Source organism: Scyliorhinus torazame, chromosome 21 (genome assembly GCF_047496885.1).
Source record: "Scyliorhinus torazame isolate Kashiwa2021f chromosome 21, sScyTor2.1, whole genome shotgun sequence".
In the NCBI taxonomy this organism is placed as follows: Eukaryota; Metazoa; Chordata; class Chondrichthyes; order Carcharhiniformes; family Scyliorhinidae; genus Scyliorhinus; species Scyliorhinus torazame.
Genome location: NC_092727.1, coordinates 115035134 through 115058283, shown reverse-complemented (window position 1 = coordinate 115058283; position 23150 = coordinate 115035134). Strand labels below are relative to the sequence as shown.

Below are 23150 nucleotides of genomic sequence, written 5' to 3'. Positions count from 1 at the left end.
CGGAACTTTTATATATCACATAAAACTGTACAAAAACGATCTAACGTTTTGGATGATCACTGTTTTATTGCAGTGTTTGTATGAAATGTCAGTTATTTTAATCCGAATTGTTGTCACTTCAGTCCAACTCTTATTAAACAGCAACAACATTATTTAACATTATATTTAATGCAGTTACTGAATACATCACTTTTATTTTGCATCGAATGGTCAGCAAGCACTAGATTATTTGTAACTTTGTTAACTGAGCCATTGAAATACCGTAATACATGTATAGAAAACAATCACCTCAAGAAAGCAATTCATTAAAAAAGTTTCTGGAAGCAAAGAAAAAGACCTGGCTCATTGTTCACTTAGGCTGAACACAACAGAGATATACAGCACAGAGCAACAGTTATTATAATGCAAGGATTTCTATGGACATAAGTTTCAACAGTGTTGCAGTAAAGACCAAAAAGGTAACATACAACACACAGAAATGGCCTATTGTTTCGGACATGAGCATTACGGACTTCTTTTTTCAAAAAGCCCATATCACTACATTACCTAGCACGACAAATAGGTTAGACCAAGGAGAGCCAATGGATGTTATCTATCTTGACTTCCAAAAGGCCTTTGATAAGGTGCCTCACGGGAGACTGTTGAGTAAAATAAGGGCCCATGTTATTCGAGGCAAGGTACTAACATGGATTGACGATTGGCTGTCAGGCAGAAGGCAGAGAGTTGGGATAAAAGGTTCTTTTTCGGAATGGCAACCGGTGACGAGTGGTGTCCCGCAGGGTTCAGTGTTGGGGCCACAGCTGTTCTCTTTATATATTAACGATCTAGTTGACGGGACTGGGGGCATTCTGGCTAAGTTTGCCGATGATACAAAGATAGGTGGAGGGGCAGGTAGTATGGAGGAGGTGGGGAGGCTGCAGAAAGATTTAGACAGTTTAGGAGAGTGGTCCAAGAAATGGCTGATGAAATTCAACGTGGGCAAGTGCGAGGTCTTGCACTTTGGAAAAAAGAATAGAGGCATGGACTATTTTCTAAACGGTGACAAAATTCACAATGCTGAAGTGCAAAGGGACTTGGGAGTCCTAGTCCAGGATTCTCTAAAGGTAAACTTGCAGGTTGAGTCCGTAATTAAGAAAGCAAATGCAATGTTGTCATTTATCTCAAGAGGCTTGGAATATAAAAGCAGGGATGTACTTCTGAAGCTTTATAAAGCATTAGTTAGGCCCCATTTAGAATACTGTGAGCAATTTTGGGCCCCACACCTCAGGAAGGACATACTGGCACTGGAGCGAGTCCAGCGGAGATTCACACGGATGATCCCAGGAATGGTAGGCCTAACATACGATGAACGTCTGAGGATCCTGGGATTATATTCATTGGCGTTTAGGAGGTTGAGGGGAGATCTAATAGAAACTTACAAGATAATGAATGGCTTCGATAGGGTGGATGTAGGGAAGTTGTTTCCATTAGCAGGGGAGATTAGGACCCGGGGGCACAGCCTTAGAATAAAAGGGAGTCACTTTAGAACAGAGATGAGGAGAGATTTCTTCAGCCATAGAGTGGTGAGTCTGTGGAATTCATTGCCACAGAGGGCGGTGGAGGCTGGGACGTTGAGTGTCTTTAAGACAGAAGTTGATAAATTCTTGATTTCTCGAGGAATTAAGGGCTATGGAGAGAGAGCGCGGGTAAATGGAGTTGAAATCAGCCATGATTGAATGGTGGAGTGGACTCGATGGGCCGAATGGCCTTACTTCCGCTATGTCTTATGGTCTTATGGTCTTAAGACGCCTTCACTTAAATCAGCTGATTCCATGTGAACAGGTCTCCACTTATTGTCTAGATATTTCCGGCATTATAAAATTCCATGGAATTCCTACAGTGCAGAAGGAGGCCATTCAGCCCAGCGAGTCTACACCGACCCGCCGAAAGAGCACCCTACCGAGGCCCAATCCCCCACCCTCTCCCTGTAACCCCACCTAACCCGCACACCTTTGGACACCAAGGGTAAATTTAACATGGCCAATCCACCTAATCTGCGCATCTTTGGTCTGTGGGGGGGAAACCCACGCAGACACGGGGAGAACATGCAAACTCCACACAGACAGTCATCCAAGGCTGGAATCGAACCCGGGACCCTGGCACTGCGAGACAGCAGTGCTAACCACTGTGCCACCGTGCCGCCTTGCACCTTACTGCTGAGATGGGTTCTCTCTTTCTTGCCTACTAACTGAACGTTTACATCCTTTCACACACAAGACTGCTACCAACAAATATACATATTAAATATTTTAACATCAAGATCTCAAGTTTTGAAATTAAGCAAAAGCTAATTGTCTCGAGGTCTAATTACATGGCCCCTGTGCCAAATAATTTAAGGGCTATATAAAGTTCTTGCTGAAAAAATATTAATACTCAGATTTATTTACAGTGACATGATATTAAGTTCAGAGCAATACCGAGCAATCCAGGGGCATGGACTAATGCTCTGGGCATAAGAGTTCAAATCCCACAGTGGCAACTGAGGGAATATAAATTCAATTAAATAAAATCTGGAATAAAAAGCTAGCATTTGTATAGGCAACCACAGAATTAAAGGATTTTCGTTAATGGAGCACTAATATCTTTTAGGGAAGGGAATGGCCATTATGGGGCTCCAGACTCACAGCAATGTAGCTGACTTGTAATTGCTTCTGAAATGGCCGAGAAAGCCAATTGGTTTTATTGAAGGTGGTGTCTCACTGCCAGTTTCTGAAGGCCAACTTGGGATGGGCAATAAATGCTGGCCTTACCAGGGATATTCCAATAAAATGGTCTCTAGGGCGACACATGGGATGTTACTGAATGGATGCGCCGGGTTCTTGCTTAGTGGCTGGTGAGCCAGCGAGAGCCCAGGGTATAGGGGAGGCCAGCAGAACTTGGTGTCAGTCAGGCACTTCACCGGACAACAGCAGGCCTTCCCCAAGGTGAAGGACTCTGGGGCGGAGGTTCCGCCCACCAGGAGCTGCTGGCCAATCACAGGCAGCCTGACCAGGGAGGCAGTGGATCATACTCACCCGAAGCCCAGGATTTCTACTGGATCCCAGGCCACAGGTGAGTTGATGGCGGGAGAGGGAATCAGCAGCAAGGACGAGAGGGTGACTGTCAGATGCAACCCCATCCCCAAACCCTGATGACTAGTCCATTGATCAGGCATTGAGCACTTTAGAATGAGGGATGGCCCGCCCCCGCCCCGCCGGCCTCCCAACCCATCCAACACCATCCCAGGAACCCACAAATGACCCTGCCTGGATTTGCTTGTTGTTCTCCCCCGCATGGCATTTCCTGTACCCACTGACGGGTTAATACCAGTGGCAGTGGGATGAGGCCCTAATGTGGGCATTAATTGCCCACTTATGGTCTCAATTGGCAACAGGGCAGAAAGGCCATCCACAGGCCTACCAGCCATAAATCTTATCAATGTGGAGGCAGGAAGGCAGAGTAAAGATTGGCTCCAGTTCTAGTCTTCCACAACTGACTTTCTGGAGCATACCTTGCCAGTATGTGGAGGTAAAGCAAGTGAGACACAATGGCAATTGGTGCACGTTCCATCAGAAGATTGTGGGAGCTCCGTGAAGGCCCAGACAATGGAAGTTACTTACTTTTAATACGGTGATATTCCATGCAAAGCTCTCAAATGCTTTTTGGAGTTTCCGTCCTTTTAGGCCTTCCTTCGATCCAATTCCATGCAAATCTTCATGGAAATCCAGCCCTGTGCATTTGGATGAATAAAACTCAGTCATAAAATGTGAGCTTCAATTTGGGTTAGGACATTAACCAAAGGGAAAGCAACATTACTTGTCTGATATCACAGGCTGTGAATGTCGCTCAAAACAAAAAATACCCCGGCACTCCTCTCCTCAGAACCTGCTGAGCGACGTTGGAGTGGAAGAATCAATGGATAACAGCAGCCCTTCTCCAAAACAACTCTTCTTCACAATTAACAGGCTACTCAATAGCAGGAATCATCAGAGTCAGGTCAGATGTACAGGACACTCAGTGGGGATCAGTGGGAGGTTTTTTGCTAAGTTCCAAAGCACTGCAGCTTACTGTGACATTCTTGTTACTAATTGAATTGAAGACACTCTTGGTCTGTATGGAACCAAATGCCACACTGCTCAGTACATTTACCCACCAACATATTTGAGGGGCCCGCTTGTATTAAATGGGGGCTACAGATCTGGAGCATACGAAAACATCGGGAAACAAGGGCTGAGTAGATGTATAATAGTAAGGAAATGACGTTCACAACATGGAAGTACATCCCATTCCAATAACAAAATGACTTTAAAGAAACACGAGTATGTAATAGGCCATTATTTGCTAAGTAACAGTTGAGGTTTTTTGTTGTTTGTAGGAACTTGCTGTGATCGAATTACTTGTCACGCTTCCTACATTACAACAGTGACTGCACTTCAATAGCATTTTATTAGCTGTCGAGCATTTTGGGATGTCCTGAGGTCCAGACTGATGCGATATCTATTTTTTAAGGTTATGCACAAGAGGTACAGAGAATTCAGGCTGGTTTGCTGTTGAACTGAAATCTCAAAAGCTGCTGAGTTGAGCAGCTCCACTGTTTGCCTTTTGTAAACAGCATCTCGCTGCTTGTCTCACCTTCAAAATGAATTGAATGGTGGGGAGTTGCTGTATTTGTTTAGCAGACACTAATTAAACTCATTCCGGAAAGTTATGTCTTGTCCATTTCCAGTCAAGTACATGTTTTGAAAAGGATATGAAAAGGACAGCATATCTCGCTAGCAATGAAAATTGACTTGCAAGTATGGAGTCTCATTCTGTCAGGTTTCAATTGTTGTTGGAGATTGTAAGTATATCAATATTAAATGATTAACCTTTTTTCTGTCATTGTTTGTCTCTCTTGCTCTCTCTAAATGCAATATTTTGTACCCTTGTTACCCGATTTGATATTAAATTCACTGATCTCGCGAGACGGTGTGTTGTGAATCCTGCACATTGTGGGCTTTTTGGCAAATTTGCATATTAGAGCGAGGCAGTTAGGCAGATTCCCGAGGTACCTGAGGCTTTGGGATTCATCCCGTTTGCCTCAGAGACCTCGGGCAAGCGCCGTTCAGCACTAGTCCCAAAAATGGGGACCAGAAGGAATGGCACATGTGGGGGTCTCCTAGGGGATCGGAGACCCCAGCTGCAAGCTCTTTGGGCACTGCTGGTGCCACGTGGGGACCCTGGCAGTGGCAGCTTGGCACCTTGGTGGTGGCACCTGGGTGCCAACTTGGCACAGTCAAGGTGCCCAGCTGGCATGGACAATGCCAAGTTGGTACTACCAAAGTGCCAAACTGGCATTTGTTTGCTGCATGCGATCGGGCCTGGGTTGCCCGTCGTGGGTGTTGGGGGGGTGCACGGGGGCTGGGGACCCTCCCATAGTGCATGCGGGGAGAGGAGGAAATGAGAGAGGAGGAGGTTGAGGTTTGGCATGCCATTGAAAAACTGTATCCAGATCGCTCGCTACACTGGGGAATACCAGCGAGCGGGCAACGTGTGGCCTCAGCTGCTCGTTCCCCATTCATGCTCCTTATACAAGGCAAGTCGCATTGAATAGCCACTGCGAGCGCCGGGAAACACACGGCTAAACACGCTGCTAGGGGACTCCTGTTCCCTTTTGGGAGAATTGCGCCCATAGTCTATTCCAGGTATAATTCAAACCGGATTCTTTTGCTGAAGGAAATCCTAGTTTAATCCCGTGCTTTTGAAATAATACAGATTCTTCTCACCTCTCAATGGTTGACTATTAGGGGGCTGCTGTGCAACACTGATTTATTTGGGGCATGTCATTGAAAAATGAAGCCAAGGATGGATAAAGAAGGAAATATCATTACAGAAGAGGCTAAAAACTTCACCCAAAACCAATGCGGAAGGAAAAGACAGTTGTTTAAGAAGACGCTGTGCTGCCCATTATTGCTTCCTACCACCGCACCCACCCACTGTTCTGTCCCACTTCATCCCAATTAGATGTTAATTCAAGCTCTGGTGCCATCCATTGCCTCATGCAGAGTAGTTCGATCCAGTCAACAAAATAGAATGACCAAGGAAGGAAGGAGTCTGACAGATTTAAATCTCCAGTCAACTGATTGTGGAGCAGCTCCTACTGAACCACACAATGCTGTACATTGCCTTGATGGAAGAGGACTTGTGGCGGTAAGCAAGACAGCCATAAGAAAAATAGAGGATGCATTGGCTATAAAGCTGCAGAGACCTTTAGTGGCCTATCAATAGAAAGTTCCTCACTCCTGGCAGAAGTTTGTATTCAACACCCTCCACGGGGAACGGTGGCCAGTGCGGGCAGGGAAAGCAGCCGGGGAACTGGTCAGATCCTTACTGACACGCGCACACACACACAGACAGCAAAGCAGGAAGTGGGAAAAAAAGGAAATAAATTTCACTTAAAGAATTGAATATTGAGGCAGCACGATGGGGCAGTGGTTAGCACTGCTGCCTCACGGTGCCGAGGTCCCGGGTTCGAACCCGGCCCTGGCTTACTGTCCGTGTGGAGTTTGCACATACTCCCAGTGTTTGCGTGGGTTTCACCTCCACAAACCAAAGATGGATTGGTAGGTGGATTGGCCATGCTAAATTGTCCCTTAATTGGAAAAAATAAATTGGGTATCTCTAATTTTTTCTTTAAAATAATAATTGAATATTGCTAAAAAGAGAGGCATGCTGCCAAAGCTTTCCATCAGTGCCCCATTTCTTCTGAAGTATAAATTGTTGTGATAATTTGAAATTCTTGCAATGGTCCTGATGTATGCAAGATGAGAAGCACTATGTGCGCAATTCTCCGCTCCCGCGACTAAGTGCCCATGCTGTCGTGAACGCCGTCGAGGTTCACGACGGTGCGAAACGGCCCCGATCGCGACCGATTCAGGGCCCGAAAATGGGCTAGGATCGGGGGGCGTGTCGCGAAAGCAGCGTCGTCAGCGCGCGCACCGGGCATTGGCGCCGCATGAAAGTGGCGCCGCGTCATCCGCCGCGTCACTGGCGTCACCCGCGCATGCGTGGTTGCCGTCCTCCCCGAGGCTGCCCCGCAAGAAGATGTCGGATGGAACTTGTGGGGTGCGGAGGAAAGGAGGTCCTCCTTCAGAGAGGCCGGCCCGCCGATCGGTGGGCACCGATCACGGGCCAGACCCCTTTTGAGTCCTACCCCGGTGAAAGAACCCCCCTCTCCCCCCCACAGGCCATCCCCCCAGCATTCCCGCACTGTTCCCGCCGGCAGCGACCAGGTGTGGATGGCGCTGGCGGGAAGCCGTCGTTTTGGGCAGGCCGATCGGCCCATCTGAGCCGGAGACTAGCGGGTGTAGCGGAGAATCGCCATTTTGGGTGTCCCGGGCGATTCTCCGGCCTGCGCCGCGCAGAACTTGGGGGGGCTGTTCTCGCCGCTTGGGTGAATCGCGGGAGGGCGTTGGACCGGCGTCGCAGGGAAAAATGGCGCGCCAGGTGATTCTCCCAACCGGCGCGGGAGCGGAGAATCGCGCCCTATGTCTCTCCCTTCAGCAATATGCAAGTTCTGTACCACCAAGCAACATTACACACATAGTGAAATAAAGATTGTGACATACACAGGGGATTAAGTGAAATTCTTAAAAAAGCAGAAACAATAAAACAATTTATTTAAATAATGAGACATGCATTTTCTGCTGAGGGAATGAGTCTCCACACTTGTCATTTTTCTTTTTTTAAGGCCAGAGGGGTTGTTCAGCACTAATTATCACTCACTATGCTTTCAAAACCATAGTTACTCCTGATTGAATACGTCCCAAGTTTTTCAGCCATTTAAAAAAGTGTGAAGTGAAAAAATCATGACAGTGATTTCTGTGCAGATCCTGTTGACCAAGACATCAAAAAACACAGCCTGCAGAGGAACAGATCATTACTGAAATATACATCTGATTTCCATGTTTAACTGCAAGCTGATGTAGTTCTATCTAGTAATAATGGTGAGTGCTGCCCAGCTTGCTGTCATTAATACAGCAAAATCTGGGCCACCATTTTATACAGCAACACTACAAATCATAGTGAAGTGTCTGAAAGCAGTTTAACGCACTGTGTAATGGCAACAAAGAGCTTTATTCAATCCAGGATTTATAGATTAGCATGAATTCTTACATCACATTGAGATGTTTGATCTCCTTCAATAAATTGACAGTTCTTTCGTTGAAGATTACATTTTTTCCCCCCTGAAGCGACGGAGTTTTTTTTGTACTGAAAGTTTAGCCAAAAGAATGTTCTTCAACTTCACACACAGAGCGCACTGTGCCCCAAGGTATGAGAATTAAATGATAATTACCTGATAACAATTTAGAGCTTGGACATTTCAAGACGTGAAGAAACAAAGGATGGGATTCTCCCGCCTTCGGGATCTTCCGGTCGCACAGAAGTTGACCCCCACCACGAGTTCTACGGCAATGCAAATTGCCACGGACCTTGGCGGAACTGGAAAATCCCATCAACAACCAGTGGCGAGCCACCTCCGCCACTGGGGAAACCCAACGCAGGGGAGGAGCTGTAAAATTCCAGCCAAAGAGTCCGCTCCCTCCCTCTCTCATCATTAAAAGGTCACAACCTTACAATCGCAACAACAGATATCGCTAACCATCATCTCATAATTTAAACCATCACACCAACCGAGAGGCTCAGTTGGAGCGACAGAATGAGATCAGAAGTATAAGAAGTAATTGGGTAGGATTTTCCAGTCCTGCACATCCCGAGACAGGAATTCTCACCCGAAGTCAATGGTCCGTCAAATTGTCTGACCCACACACAATTCCCACAGTAGGCGGGTTGGGAGGATTTACCCCATTGTCTAAAATGCTTTTGCAGCAAATGACGTCAAAGGTGCATTAATTTGGCTGCAGTAAGCACTCCTGTATACTTCCGAGGTTCCCTGTGGTGTTATAGCACAGTGATGTTGGTAATGGTAACACGAGTGTACCATGGAATTTAATTTCCTCGAACTGAAGTTTTACACCCAAGTGCTCCCTGTTGGAACAGTTTACTGAGTTTCAGATGCACACACAACATTATTATTAGAACAGCTGTCTTAGATCTACCATATTAAAATAAAATCAACATAGTGGAAACACAGTCTATCAGTTTCTGAGAAAAGTTTGAAACTTGAAATATTAGTTTCTATTTTTGTTTTCAGATGCCACTGCACCTAATGACTATTTCCAGCACTTTTGGTTTGTTTTTAAAAAAAATATGTGCAGATTAATCCAGGCATTTTCAAAGTGGGGGTCGCGACCCGCGGGCGGGTGTCGGGAGGGTTGCGGAGCTATCCATCACAGTATTCCCGATCGCCGGAATTCAAGTGCTATGGCCGCAGCAGCCGGCTTTTAAAAAATGCCGGCTGCAACCAGCTTTAAAAATGCGGGCGCACTGCGCACACGTGCCCGCTCATCAGTGCGCATGCCCGGAGTCTAGAGAGAAACACCGCCTCCTCCTGACGTCAGCGCGCTGACCCACGAGAAGATTTTTTTTTTTTTTTAAAGTTCAATTCAGTCTTCCTGCATCTGTCTTGAATCTGCTCAATGGCTGAGCCTGCTGAGCTCTCTTTGATAGTGAATTTTAGAGATTAAAAAGATTCACAGTACTTTCAGTTAAGTAATTTCTCCTCATCTATGTCTAAAATCATCGCATTGTAATTTGCAGACTACATCCCCAGGCTGCAAACCATCCATCTGAGGAAATCTTACATTCTGCTCTGCTCTGTAGAGACTTGAGAGAATAATGCCTGTTTCAATGAGGTCATTTCTCATTCTTTGCTACTCTAGACTATAAAGTATAAGCCCAGGCTCATCCCTCGAATTAAAGGTAAGAGAAAATGTTGGGTGCGACGGTCGGCCGGCGTGGGTCACGAAGGATGGCCGGTTGGTAAAAATGGGTCCCGGGAAAAAAGTTTGTAAAACACTGGATTAATCCATGTTGTTATGTCCAAAAGGTCATTTCTGAGCATCAGAAAAGAGAACAAGACCTACTAAGATTGTGACTACAATAGCCATTGAATTTCACTGCTCTTTACAGTATACTGAACCCAGTAGAAGGATACTGATGATATTTGACCTCTGCAACGCAGCCCTCAGAGCAGCTCATTATAATGAAACATGGCGAAATGCTGCTCAACAATCGGGACATGGCCTCCCCAGTGACCAGAGAGGATTTTCTCAGCAATGATTCAGAGAGTAATGTCTCCTTTTCTGCAGCCAGAATTGATGGCTCTGCTTCCTCCACATGGCAGCGCTCATCCCTAACTGCACAATGTCCTCTAACTCTACAACAATGGAATATCCTGTGCGGAAAGAACGAGACGACAAGTCAACAGGAAGCAGTTTGATATGAATATCAGGGCCAAAAGGAAAGAAGCCAGGATTCCATTATTACTGAGGTTAGATGCCTCTTATTAACAGATTGCATAACATGAATAACCACAAATCAGAGCCAGAGTAAGAAAATAGCATTTTTCGAAAGAAATCCTCAAAACAACCACTGTTGGCATTTTTAGGGCTCAGAGGTCAAATTCCCAGCGTGCAAAATTAGTCAACAATAACTTGCATTTATGGAGTGCTTTTAACTTGGAAGCACAACCCAAAGCAATTCATGGGCGTGTTATCCAACAGCATTTGACACCTATATATCAAATCACACTGCTCAAGGAAATGTGTACGGCATGCAAAATCAAATAGGTCACAACATTACTGTTAACATCCTTCTACATAAGAACATAAGAACTAGGAACAGGAGTAGGCCATCTGGCCCCTCGAGCCTGCTCCGCCATTTAATGAGATCATGGCTGATCTTTGTGGACTCCGCTCCACTCTCCGGCCCGTACACCATATCCCCGAATCCCTTTATTCTTTAGAAATAACGTTTTTCTTAAAAACGTTTAAAGAAGGAGCCTCAACTGCTTCACTGGGCAAGGAATTCCAGAGATTCACAACCCTTTGGGTGAAGAAGTTCCTCCTACACTCCGTCCTAAATCTACCTCCCCTTATTTTGAGGTTATGCCCCCTAGTTCTGCTTTCCCCGACCAGTGGAAACAACCTGCCCGCATCTATCCTATCTATTCCCTTCATAATTTTATATGTCTCAATAAGATCTCCCCGCATCCTTCTAAACTCCAATGAGTTGAACTACTTGAATCAGTGCCTGAGCATTGTTCTGATAAATAGATGTCTCCTGTCTGTGAAGACAAATAATTGAACCCGGATTTGGATACAAAACTGCTGCTGAATTCTGTTCAAATGATCACCAACTTGTAAGTGCTCACAGGGATGACAACGTGAAAGGGAAAGCGGGGATAAAATTACTTTTGGGTCAGAAAATCTAGTTTCCCTTAAATGCACCTATATAATTATGTTAGAAAACTCCACATTCTCACTGGGGAAAGAAGTTTCTTCCGAATTCCCATCTTAATTTCTTGCTGACTATCATAGTAGGTCACTCAATTGTATGTTCTTTGATTTATTTATGTTTTTTCACCTATGGGGACAGAACTTGTATTGCATCCAATTCTCCCTCTTGCACCTCAAAGATGAGCTACCCAGGTGACTAGGGGGCAGAGCTTCCTCCCAATTGTAGGAATTCCCCACAGGATATAAACCTCGACCTGAAAGTAGTTTGGGGAAGGTGACCCTGTGGGGAGTGGAGAGGAGTGATTTCTGTGTCTAGAATAAAGAGAGTTGTATCCCATCAGCCTGACCTCTTGTGGGGTATCTTTCCTTCCGTCCACAACACATTCCCAAATCCCTTTTCCCCTCTCACCCATTTTTATTTTACAACAAATGGCCTGCTCCATTTTCTTACCAAATTGTAAAGCCTCATGCTGACTTCTGTTGAAAATAATTTGCCAATTATATACCCATTCTGCAAGTTTCTTAATCTCCTCTTGCAAGTGGTTACAGTGCTCTGTGCTATCCACCCCATCTAATTTGGTGTTGTCTGCACATTTAGAAATTGCATTTTTGATTCCCTGATCTAAATTGTTTATACAAATTAAATATTTTTCTTTGAATGATCATACCACTGGTAACATTAGAAAGCAATAAAATAAACGTTAACATAGAACAAAAGTATCTTTTGACTTTCCTGATATCAGATCTATTTTTAAATCAACTTTGTTCTTTCACCCCTTCTCAGGTTAGTGATTGATATAATTTCATAAATAATGTTTTCCTTCCATTTCCTCCACCAACTAATTTGAACTTGGGCCGCAAACATCAGTAGGTTATTCAATTGTATAAAAAGGAGATCTGCATGTGACCCTGTTGTCTTTCAATGTCACTATCCACACCTTCCAGCAGGGGTCACTGAATCATGATTAGGAGCAGGAACCCAACAATTACCTTTCCCTTCTCTTGACAAGTGACGTCAAAACCCAAAGTTGACATCCACACCACAGACCTGCACAGGATCAGTTAACGGCACAGACCAAGTGTCCAGTGTGGAACTTTCCTGGTCTTCAATGCCCATTTATCTTATCCACCAGTGAAGCCTTATTGATAGTAAACTAATAAATGAATACATTAAATCTGAAACTCCAACCACATTGATTATCTATATTTGTTACCATCCCAGTTTCTGTTATAATTGGATGGGAAGTTCCCAGAATGGAACCGTGGCTCAAAAGACCAGTTTCTCTTTTAAATTCAGAGGAGCAAAATCACAAGACCGCCAATTAGTTTTAACGAGAAAGAAACATTTATTAAACATGAAAAAACTGTATGATTCAATTCTCCTTAACACCCACCTCCTTTAACGTCATAAATATACACAGATTTTAAAGTTAACACCGATTAGAAGGCAAATCTTAAGCTACGATTGTATCATTAACACAAGTCCCTTTCAGCACACAGATTGGCTTTGATCAAAGACACACACTCTGCTTTGAACCCATGTTACGTGTCCATGAATTTCTCCTCAGAATCCCCCCTTATAATTGTCACATGAGAATTTCTGAACTTCACTCCCAATAACACATTTATTGTTTTCATTCACAATAATGCTTTCCATCAGCAGGATACATTCGAAAATCCAGTCCAGATTTTCCAAATGACTCTTTTAAACAGAGTTTCCACTCCACTTTTAACAATAAATCCAGTATTCAGGTTTTACCACATCCCCTATAGGATTTATTTGTCTTGACTGTTGTGCAAACTGTTCACACGTGCTTTAACCATCGATTCCCAGACTCTATTAAGATGGCACAAACTTTAGGTTTACCTTTGAGGTCTGCTTTCCCACTTTAAATCCGATGACTGCAACAGTCTCTTTAACTCAGAACACTTTGTTTACTTTTCCCTTTTAATTCTCCTGAACAATACCTTGGTCTCTTCTAGTTATGTCCTAATTCCCTGGTTATCTGTACTGTATCTGGTTCTTTAGGAAGCCTGCCTCTTTGCAGCTCCCTTAACCTGCCAAATCTTTCTCCTGGCAAAGTTGAGAAATGTTCACTCCCCAGTGTCCTGTCTACAACTGCCAACAAATTCAGCTAAACTAGGAACAAAAAAAAACCTTTCTATCTTAATAGGCCCCAGTTGCTAAGCAGCCACTGCTACTTCTGCCAGCCTATTCACTCTCCACGCTGCAACCCTCTCTCAGCACAATAGAAAAACAGTTGGAATGGAAACCACCTCGCACACATACAAACACCTTTGTCCAGCATGAATCTAACTATAGGTTTTACCCTTCCAGGCGCAGAAACATCAAATTAAACACACTTAAAACTATAACTTATTTCCAATGTTTACCACTACAAATATAAATCCCTTAAAACTACCTTTGTTTTCCTAACATTATCAACAACCTTGACTGATGTGCCAGGAAGGAAACACCAGAGTACTTTCACAGAGGTTTCCTATAAAGGAACTAGGATGATAAAGTGTTTTCATTAGGCAAACAAGGATACAGACAGATTGGGTATTTGATCAGAATCTGTATCAATACAAATGATCTAATATCAATGCTGGTTTCAAGGGAGCATTGTGCAAATAATGACTGCCATATTCCTTGCATTACTAGAGCAACTCACTTCCAAAAAAAAAAAACACCGTTTTAAATTGACTTTGTTCTTTCTCCTCTTCGCAAGGCAGTGATTCATATAATTTCATTAATAGTGTTTTCCTTCCACCATCTCAAACAACGAGTTTGAACATAGGCAGTAAGCTTTGGTAGTTATTGAACTAGACACAAAAAAACCCCAACTGTATAAATTTAATTGGCTTGGAGACATACAGTGGTCATGAAAGGTGCTATACAAGTACAAGTTTATTATTTCTTTTCTTATATTAGCTTTGATTTTTTTTAAATAAATGTTTTTTATTGGGTTTTTGTATTAGCTTTGATTGCTGAGAGAGGTCTACTCAATAATAAAAAGTTTGCCCCCACTTTGGGACGTCAATACGCAATAACTTCCTGGTAGAACGATGAGAACAGTGAAGAATCTTTCGGCTCCATTTTCCAAATTTATTAGACTGCTGCCCTCAGAACCTCCCTCAGAAGAGGAGAATAATGCTGGCAATCTGTTGCTGTTATCCGTCTCAGTGAGGACAGGCACAGTTCTATCACTTTCAGATACGATGCACTGAAGGTCACACCATTAAACCCTGGCAAATCTCAATAGGCTTTTCCTTTCACAGAAGCTATAATGACAAAATAAATCGCAGCAGATTTTGCAGCCTGTCTGTTAAGTAGTAATAGAAAAAGAAGAAAAAAAGACAGATTGTTATGTGTTTAGCATAAGTGGCGGAGAACGCCAAGAAATTTGCAGCATTAAGCAGGTCTCCAGTTACTGCCTGGTGAAACTAATAAATAAAATGGTATTTTTGATCGATTTCAGGTGATTCAATTCAAATAACCCCCAATTAATTCCTGAAGTAGAGATTAACCTACAAAACAAATCTCCGCCATTGTAGAGGTAAATAATGACTCTACAAAAATCCAATATGGGAAGGGGATCTTGAAAGGAATAGCTTCACTTTCAATACTGACGTTATTCATTTTACTTTGGTACAGGTCTAACAATTGTTTTAAAGGACGCTCAACAACATATTTTTTTTTTTTTTTAGAAAATATTTTATTAAGTTTATTTGTTCCCAAATCTACAGGAATTCCTGCAATTATACAGGAAAACGTGACTCCAGCAGAAAATCTGTGAACCTAGAAGAGAAAGGCAGGAAGAGGCATTCATGCAGGAAGAGAGATGGGAAGATTCAAACAAAAAAGACAAGGAGGGAGATGCAAAGAGCAAAATGAATTGAGAGCACTACAGATGCACACAAAGGGGGGGAAAAAGGAAGATATATATTTTCAAAGAGGGCTGGAATTCTCAGAGCTGCTCCTTTGTTGTAACTTCACAGGGGGGTGAAGCAACAATAGTGAAGCGAGAGCAGCTCTGTGGAAATTCTCTCTCTCACATACATGCACACAAAATTCTCCATTAATAGATTACAATAGATTACAATAGGCACTCTCCTCATGGGTGCCATCAAGCTCACCCCAATCTCTCAGTTTTCAACGTATAGGCTGCATTGGGAAATGGACACTTGTGGACAAATGAAGTGCACTGAACAAAGCACAATTGCCCTTTGTTAGCGAAGATCCACCCAAGGACCCTGGTGCTCCCTTTCTCATGCTAACATTTTTGTTTGAAAAAGCCTTCTCTCCATGGCCAATCTTTATCCCTCAGCAACACTAAAATGGATTATCTGGCTATTATTACATTGCCGTTTGTGAGAGCTTGCTGTTCTTTAATTGGCTGTTGTGTATGTTACATTGCAACAGTGATTAGTCCTTCAGCAGTTGTGTGTTTTGAATTGCTCTGGAGGTTGTATAAGGCGCTTTATACATGCCAGATTTCCTTTCTTTCTTCCTATAACGTGCAAGCCTATCCAAGACTTTAACCTTGCTTCCATTTAGCTGTGGAAGCCTTTCCAGCATTTCTTTCAGTCCTGAGTGGGTGTATTTGCTTGATTATCACTCCATTAACAAGTTCTCTTTACAGCGCTACCTCTGATTGGTGCCATTCCGAACACTTTGCTTCCATTTGACAGTCGTACGTGCTTTTCTACCTCAGTATGTTCCCACTGAATTGAAATCAATACAATCTCCTGTTCAAACTGAATCTGTTCCCAGCATCTAAACACTACCACACAACTCCCTACCTAGCTTGGCCCTTGTGTTGTATTATCCAGTTTGTTACACATTGTATAAATCTCAGAACAATGCAGAGATGACACCTATTTCTGAACATTGCAACAGGCTTATAGTGCTTTAAAATCTCTCTACAATGTCAAAATGGCTGCACTCATGTTTACAGCTCAACTTCTGGGTCTTTTTGTGATGCCTGTTTAACTTTAGCTCGGAGTCCACACTCAGGTTTAACCAATAAAGCAGTGAGCACCAATCAGTTGCCACACTCAAATAATCGAAAGAAAAACAACGGAATTCCTGCTCGAACCTGCAGGTACTGAAAAGTGAAATCTATCACTTGGCTGCTCCCCCCATTTGCCTCTCTCTCTATTTTCTCTCTTGGTGATAGCCTGCACTATGGGCCTGAGTGGTTTACCTTCGGCGCACAAATTCAAAGATGACAGTATTTATTATTTAGCATAATTCCCATGTAAACTCCCCCATTTCGAGGTTCTTTCAGCACATACGCAAGAAAAGGAGGAAAAAGTGCAGGCAGAAACAGAAAGGAACATTATCGGCAAGAAGTCTGGTTACAATCTGGGAATGCTGCATCTAGGAAAGGTTACAACGCAATTCTCATTGCATGCATGAGCTACTCAACAGTAGAAAATGGGACAGACTGATAGAGAGATGGAAAAAACAAGGGCCTTGGTAATGGAATCATAAATGCTGGCCTAACCAGCGATGCCCACATCCCAAAGTGAATGAAAAAAATAACAATTCAATAGGCCGGCACGGTAGCACAGTGATCTGTACAGTTGCTTCACAGCTCCAGGGTCCCAGGTTCGATTCCCGGTTTGGGTCACTGTCTGTGTGGAGTCTGCACGTTCTCCCCGTGACTGTGTGGGTTTCCTCCGGGTGCTCCGGTTTCCTCCCACAGTCCAAAGATGTGCAGGTTAGGTGGATTGGCCATGCTAAATTGCCCCTTAGTGTCCAAAAAGGTGAGGTGGGGTTACTGGGTTATGGGAATGGGGTGGAGGTGTGGGCTTAAGAAGGGTGCCCTTTTCAAGGGCCGGTGCAGACACGATGGGCCGAATGGCCTCCTTCTGCATTGTAAATTCTATGATCTATGATGAAATAAATATTCACAATGCTAACATATGATTTTGTAACTTATCAGGGCAAAATAGGACAGCAGCATGAAGTTATCCTTAAAAGCACTTTATAATTTAAAATCAATTTGAAACATAAATTTTGTTATGATATTAATATGCTTCAGGGAGGAAAATCTAAGAGCTGTATATTTGTTCAATATTCAGTGGAAGTTAGCCAAGAGGCTTCAGCTTCAAGATATTTAGATATTCTGCAACAGAGCTATAGTACGTCATTCATTAAACATTAATATTTGGTTTCTTGATTGATGCAAATGGCCTAGTTTTGCCGTGTTACATATTTATAAGCTATAATTTTCAATTTTGTTAAATTTTCACACATTTTCTCTATTCGCCTCCTGGTCACAGTGGTATCTATTCCAAATTTCAAGTTCGAGTCCTGCCAGCATGATTGCTAGCTTGAAATTGGAAGTCTGAGGGTGTCCCAGCCATCAGAGAGTTCACCCAAAGCTTGCCAGGTTGTTGAATAATGATCAAGAGCAGGAAGCTTGTCCAATTCTCTATTTCCTAAAAGAGGTGCTGAGGCAGTGTGTGACTGACTCGCCTACTGCCAAGACACTCAGTGCAGTGTAGAGATTGAACCTAGGAAGTTGAGGATGGCACAACTAGGTGCCAGATGCTGGGCTACTGGAGAATCTTTTCTGTTCCATTTTATTTTAGGATGTTAAAGCACCATTACTGGTCACCTTTTGGAGAATGTTATCAATAAGGTTTACATTGAACAAAGAACTGTTTTCCAACAGAAGTGGTTTTGTAATAACCTGGTCTCCCAGTGCTGTACAATCTGCCATATTTATGTGACAAGATTGAAACCATAGCACCCCTTGAGTAACAAACGGTTGTCCGTTTATCTAATGTTTGGAAGTTGCAATTTATGATGAATTTTTGCTCCCCTCCCCTCGGAGCTACAAGCAGAGTTCTGGGCAAAGTACAGGGGAGAGAGGCTAATTTGATAGCTCTTTCAATGAGCCAGCATAGACATGATGGGTTGGAGGGACTTCTTTGTGCTCTATGATTCAGTATGAATGGTTCTATTAACAGCTGGAGAAACAATATCACTGGCCACGTATAAATTGGCCAGTGCTCACCTGGTTAGAAATGATGGAAACCTGCATTGCTAAAGTCAGCATTTGTGTGTCTCCTATGGTACCGTTGCCTCCTGGGCACCTCTGAAACCTCTATTTAGGCGAGTTTGATCTGCTCCGAAGGCATGCACATTTTCATTTACCTTACACCTTGTATCAGTTTCATTCAGCTGGTAGCACTTCACCCGACTCAGAAGGTCATGGGTTCAAATGCCATTCCAAGACTCGAGCACATAATCGAGGCTCTCACCTCAGTGTAGCACTGAAGGATCCCGGAATTCCTGGGTGAACCATACGAGGCCCCTTTCAGTTGCCCCTAAAACATCCGAGGCCGCTATTTGAAGGAGGGCAGGGATTTGTCCTAAAGGTACTGTCCAGCATTCCATCTTCAACTAAAAACTATGAGAAACCGATTACCGAGAGAGTTTTTATTATTTGTGGGGTCTTGCTGTGCATGTTAATTGAACTTGGAATGGAGTTCGTTGGCTGGGAACCTTCCTGGAAATTCTGAGGGCACGCCGTATTTTTGAGGATACAAACTCTTGCAGTATTACTGCCAACAGCAGCCTCAATACCTCCACGGGAATCAAGGTGATCAAACGAAACACAAAACATGCACTTAATTTCAGAGCCGGACTGTATCAAAGTAACTGGTTTTCTGAGTTTGAGATGTGGAATGAAGTAACATTGTGATTTCACCGCTTAACAGGCCTGTATGGTTCAAATTCTGTCCAGTATGATAAAATAAAGATTTCTGCTCGGGTGACTGTACAGGGCCCCCGAGTCTGCAGCTGATACAAATGAATCGGTGCAAACTATGTCCTTGTAGCTTGCCAATATTCACTGCCAGGTTCATAGGCAAAGGGTACACGATTGCTAGGGCACTCAAGGAGCTGTACAGAGGGAAACTCGGGATGGGCAATTAATGCAGGCGTAGCCAGTGACACCCACATCCTGTAAAATGGATTTTAAAATGTCGGTGGGTTGAATTTTCCCATTCTAGGACTAAGTCCCATGGCAGCACAGGAATATGAAGGGTTTTCCAATACGGGCATCAGCGGAAGACGCCCCATATTCTCAGACCTCATTAATTATGCAACTGTGAGTTTTACACCGTATCCTGTGGTGGAACAGGCCTGATGGCGTCCATTGTATCCAGGTGCAATATTGAAATGTTGCCCAACATTACCCACGCGGAAGAAGATAGACCACCAGAGAATGACGATGGATCTCCAGGAATATTGAGGCTGTAAGACCCCCTCCAGGACACTGAATCTGGAAGGTCCACTTGCAGATGTTCTCCCTGCCCCCTCCCCCCCCCCCCCCCCCCCCCCACCCCCGCACCCCACCTCACACTCCCACCCCACCCCACACTCATTACTGCGGTGTTCTGGGTCCTAGGTTGCCGGTAGCCTCCACGTAAACTCTGGGGGCAGCCCCGGGCATTGTCCAGGTGAATCCCAACATCTGCACACCTCAATGTTCCAGTCGTGTTTCGCACCGGCTTGCTTGACAGCTGGTGCCACAGAGAATCTGGCATGGGAGGATGATTTGGTCAGGTCTTCATTTGCATGCCATGAGCGGGATACAAATTAGTTTTACACCGGCCTCTAGCGGGTATTCCGACCCACAGGGCAAGAGCGGAAGATCTGTTGGGAAATCCACGCTGGCACAAAACTGATTTCTGGGCCTCCAGCCATACTCTACCCCCACGCCCAGAACCGAACCTGCCAGGAGAGGCGCGGGGGAATTCCGCCACATGGATGCAAGAGGCAAAATGTGAAATTGGGAAAGGGGAATTGTTTGAGGTCAAGGTTAAGGTAACCATCAGACAGTGACTGTGGAGAAGATGTCATGCATTACGATCTTTACAGGCCTCATCCTTCGAATTCGCAGACGAAAGCGATTTATTTTCATTCCTGAAATTATTATGTATCATGTGTTGGTGTCTCTCTGCAAAATTACAATCAAATTAAAACTATATGTTTCTTTTTACATACATCTCTGCTCTAGTGGCAAATCCAGTTCAAGAACATTTACTGAAGGGTCATTGAATGGTTCCATGGAGCACCATGAGCAATAAAAATGTGGAAAACTTCACTTTACCTGAATGGCACAATGTTATAACACTCTATGCTACATCCGTGTAGGATGTTGGCCTGGTGACACAATAACCTACAAAATGAGTCTTCAATGTCACGTGGCAGGTCAAATATCAAAGGGAAGAAAGCCAGCCTGGTTTACTTTTCATTTACAGCTGGGCACAGGTTGCCACTGAATAAAGAACCACCAAACCAAACGGGGACTATTCGGCAAAGGGCCACTGCACAAAAGGCTAGCATTCAGGTACAAGTAATTAAGGAGGCAAATGGAATACTGGCCTTTATTGGAAGGTGGATGGTGTATAAAAGTAGGGAATTCTTGCTACAGCTGTACAGGGTATTGGTGAGATCTTACCTGCAGTGCTATGTATAGTTACGGGATAGGATTTCCCTCTCCCACCTGACACAGGAATCATCGCAGGTGGGTAACAAAATTTGATGGACCACCAAAAGGCCCATTGACTTTATTTATTTTTTTAAATTTGGAATTCATTTTTCCAATTAAAGGGCAATTTAGCGTGTTCAATCCACCTACCCTGCACATCTTTGGGTTGTGGGCGCGAAACCCACGCAAACACGGGGAGAATGTGCAAACTCCACACGGACAGTGACCCAGAGCCGGGATCGAACCTGGGACCTCGGCGCCATGAGGCAGCAGCACTAACCACTCGGCCCATTGACTTTAAACGGGAATTTCCAGTCCTGCTAGACCGAAAATTCTCACCCTTGGGCTCCTTCCTTAAGGAAGGATATATTTGCACTGGGGACAGTTCAGAGAAGGCTCACTGGATTGATTGATGCAATGAAGGGGTTAGCTTATGAGGAAAGGTCAACACTCATTGGAGCTTATAACATTCCAAGGTGATCTTATTGAAAATTAATAGTTTCTCAGGGAGTTTGACAAGGTAGATGAAACATATACTCATCCAAAGATTGCAGGTTAGGTGGATTGGTCATGTAAATTGCCCCTTAAATGTCCAAAACATTAGGTGATGTTATGGGGATAGGGCAGGAGCATGGGCCTGGGTAGGGTGCTCTTTCGGAAGGCTGGTGAAGGAACGAGGGGCCAAATGGCCTCCTTCTGCACTGTAGGCATTCGATGATCTATGGAGCTACTAAGGTCGAAAACAATTCAATGTGAAGATAAGAAAAATCAGACATAGCAATTGGACAACATTAAACCTGGGTTTTAAAACTCAGAATTGTCGCCAAAAGGGAAGAGGAAGAATTCCACAGTTTAGAAGCCCTGACAAAGAATCAGAACATAAGCAATCAGTCTTTTTTCATCACAGTGAGAAAGGTACTCGGGAGGCGGAAGGGCATGCAAAATGGAGCTTCGAGAAGACAGATCAACGATTCACTGATCAATGCGGCATCAATAAAGTAAACAAAGCCAAGAAGAATAACAAAAGATGTGGGTTAGAGACTGCAGGAGAGAACACGACAATTTATCAAGTGATAAGCATCTTGTCTCCTGCCCTGAAGTGCTTGATAAATGTCCTCTTATATGGGAACTGTATTCAATCCAAGCTTAGGACGCAAGAATTGTTTCAGCATTGGTGAACTGTTTGTCCCAAAGGAAGGAACATTAATTGATTAGAGACCATGTCAGCAATAGGGAAAACATTCAATTTGATGTCAAAGGAGATATATTGATATAAATAATGCCGAAATGATGATGAAGTGTTAAATAAGGAGCCTGCGACAACAATAGAAATTTCAAACTTTAGTTTTCTATTTGTTCAAAATTGATTGTTTCCCCCCCACCCCCCACCCACCATTAGGAACATCCTTCTTGCCTCTACCCAGTCTAGTTATGTTAGAATTTTATAGGTTTCTATGAAATCCCGCCACTAATTCTTCTGAACTCCAGTGAATACAATCCTAACTGACTCAATTTCTCCTCATATGCCCATCCTGCCATCCCAGGAATCAGTCTGGTAAAAACCTTCGCTGCATTCCTTCTAGAGCAAGAACATCCTTCCTCAAATAAGGAGACTAAAACTGCACACAACACTCCAGGTGTGGTATCACCAAGGCCCAGTATAACTGCGAGAAGGCATCCCTACTTCAATGAAGGCCAACATATAAAAATACACTGCTAAACTTCTCACAGCCAGTTGACAAAGGAGGCGAGCAATTAGCAAACGCCTACTATCAGGGGCCGTTTGAGCACAGTTGACTAGACAGCTAGTTGGTGATGCAGAGTGAGGCCAACAACTCGGGTTCAATTACAATATCGGCTGAGGGTTTCATGAAGGCTCTACCTTCTTAAACCTGACCTTTGCCTGAGGTATGGTGATCCTCAGGTCAAACCATCACCAGTCAGCTCTCCCCCCTCAAAGGGGAAAGCAGTCTATGATCATCTGGGACTATGGCGACTTTACTTTTACTACCCAACCCCAGTGTGAATAAGTGTATGTAATCTTTTGAGTAAATGATAAACAGTGTGGTCAAGTGTACATCCTTAACCCTAATTCATACAACTAACAGTCACACCCATTCTACATGCAGCAGGTCGGATACAGGTCCACAAACTATCGGAATGGTAACATTTGCCTGTCGGCAGCATGTTTAAAATGGCAATAAGTCATTGTGCC

At 43.8% G+C, this 23150-nt stretch overlaps 1 protein-coding gene across 2 annotated transcripts in view; it reads right to left on the bottom strand.

Moving 5' to 3' along the window:
• The window catches only part of LOC140398536 (inactive phospholipase C-like protein 2), a 265583-nt gene that overhangs the window by 38489 nt on the left and 203944 nt on the right, over positions 1 to 23150 (bottom strand). For both annotated transcript variants that reach the window (XM_072487317.1, XM_072487318.1), the window contains exon 5: positions 3639 to 3748. In XM_072487317.1, coding sequence (XP_072343418.1) covers positions 3639 to 3748 — 110 coding nt within the window. The remainder of the gene's footprint in view (positions 1 to 3638; positions 3749 to 23150) is intronic.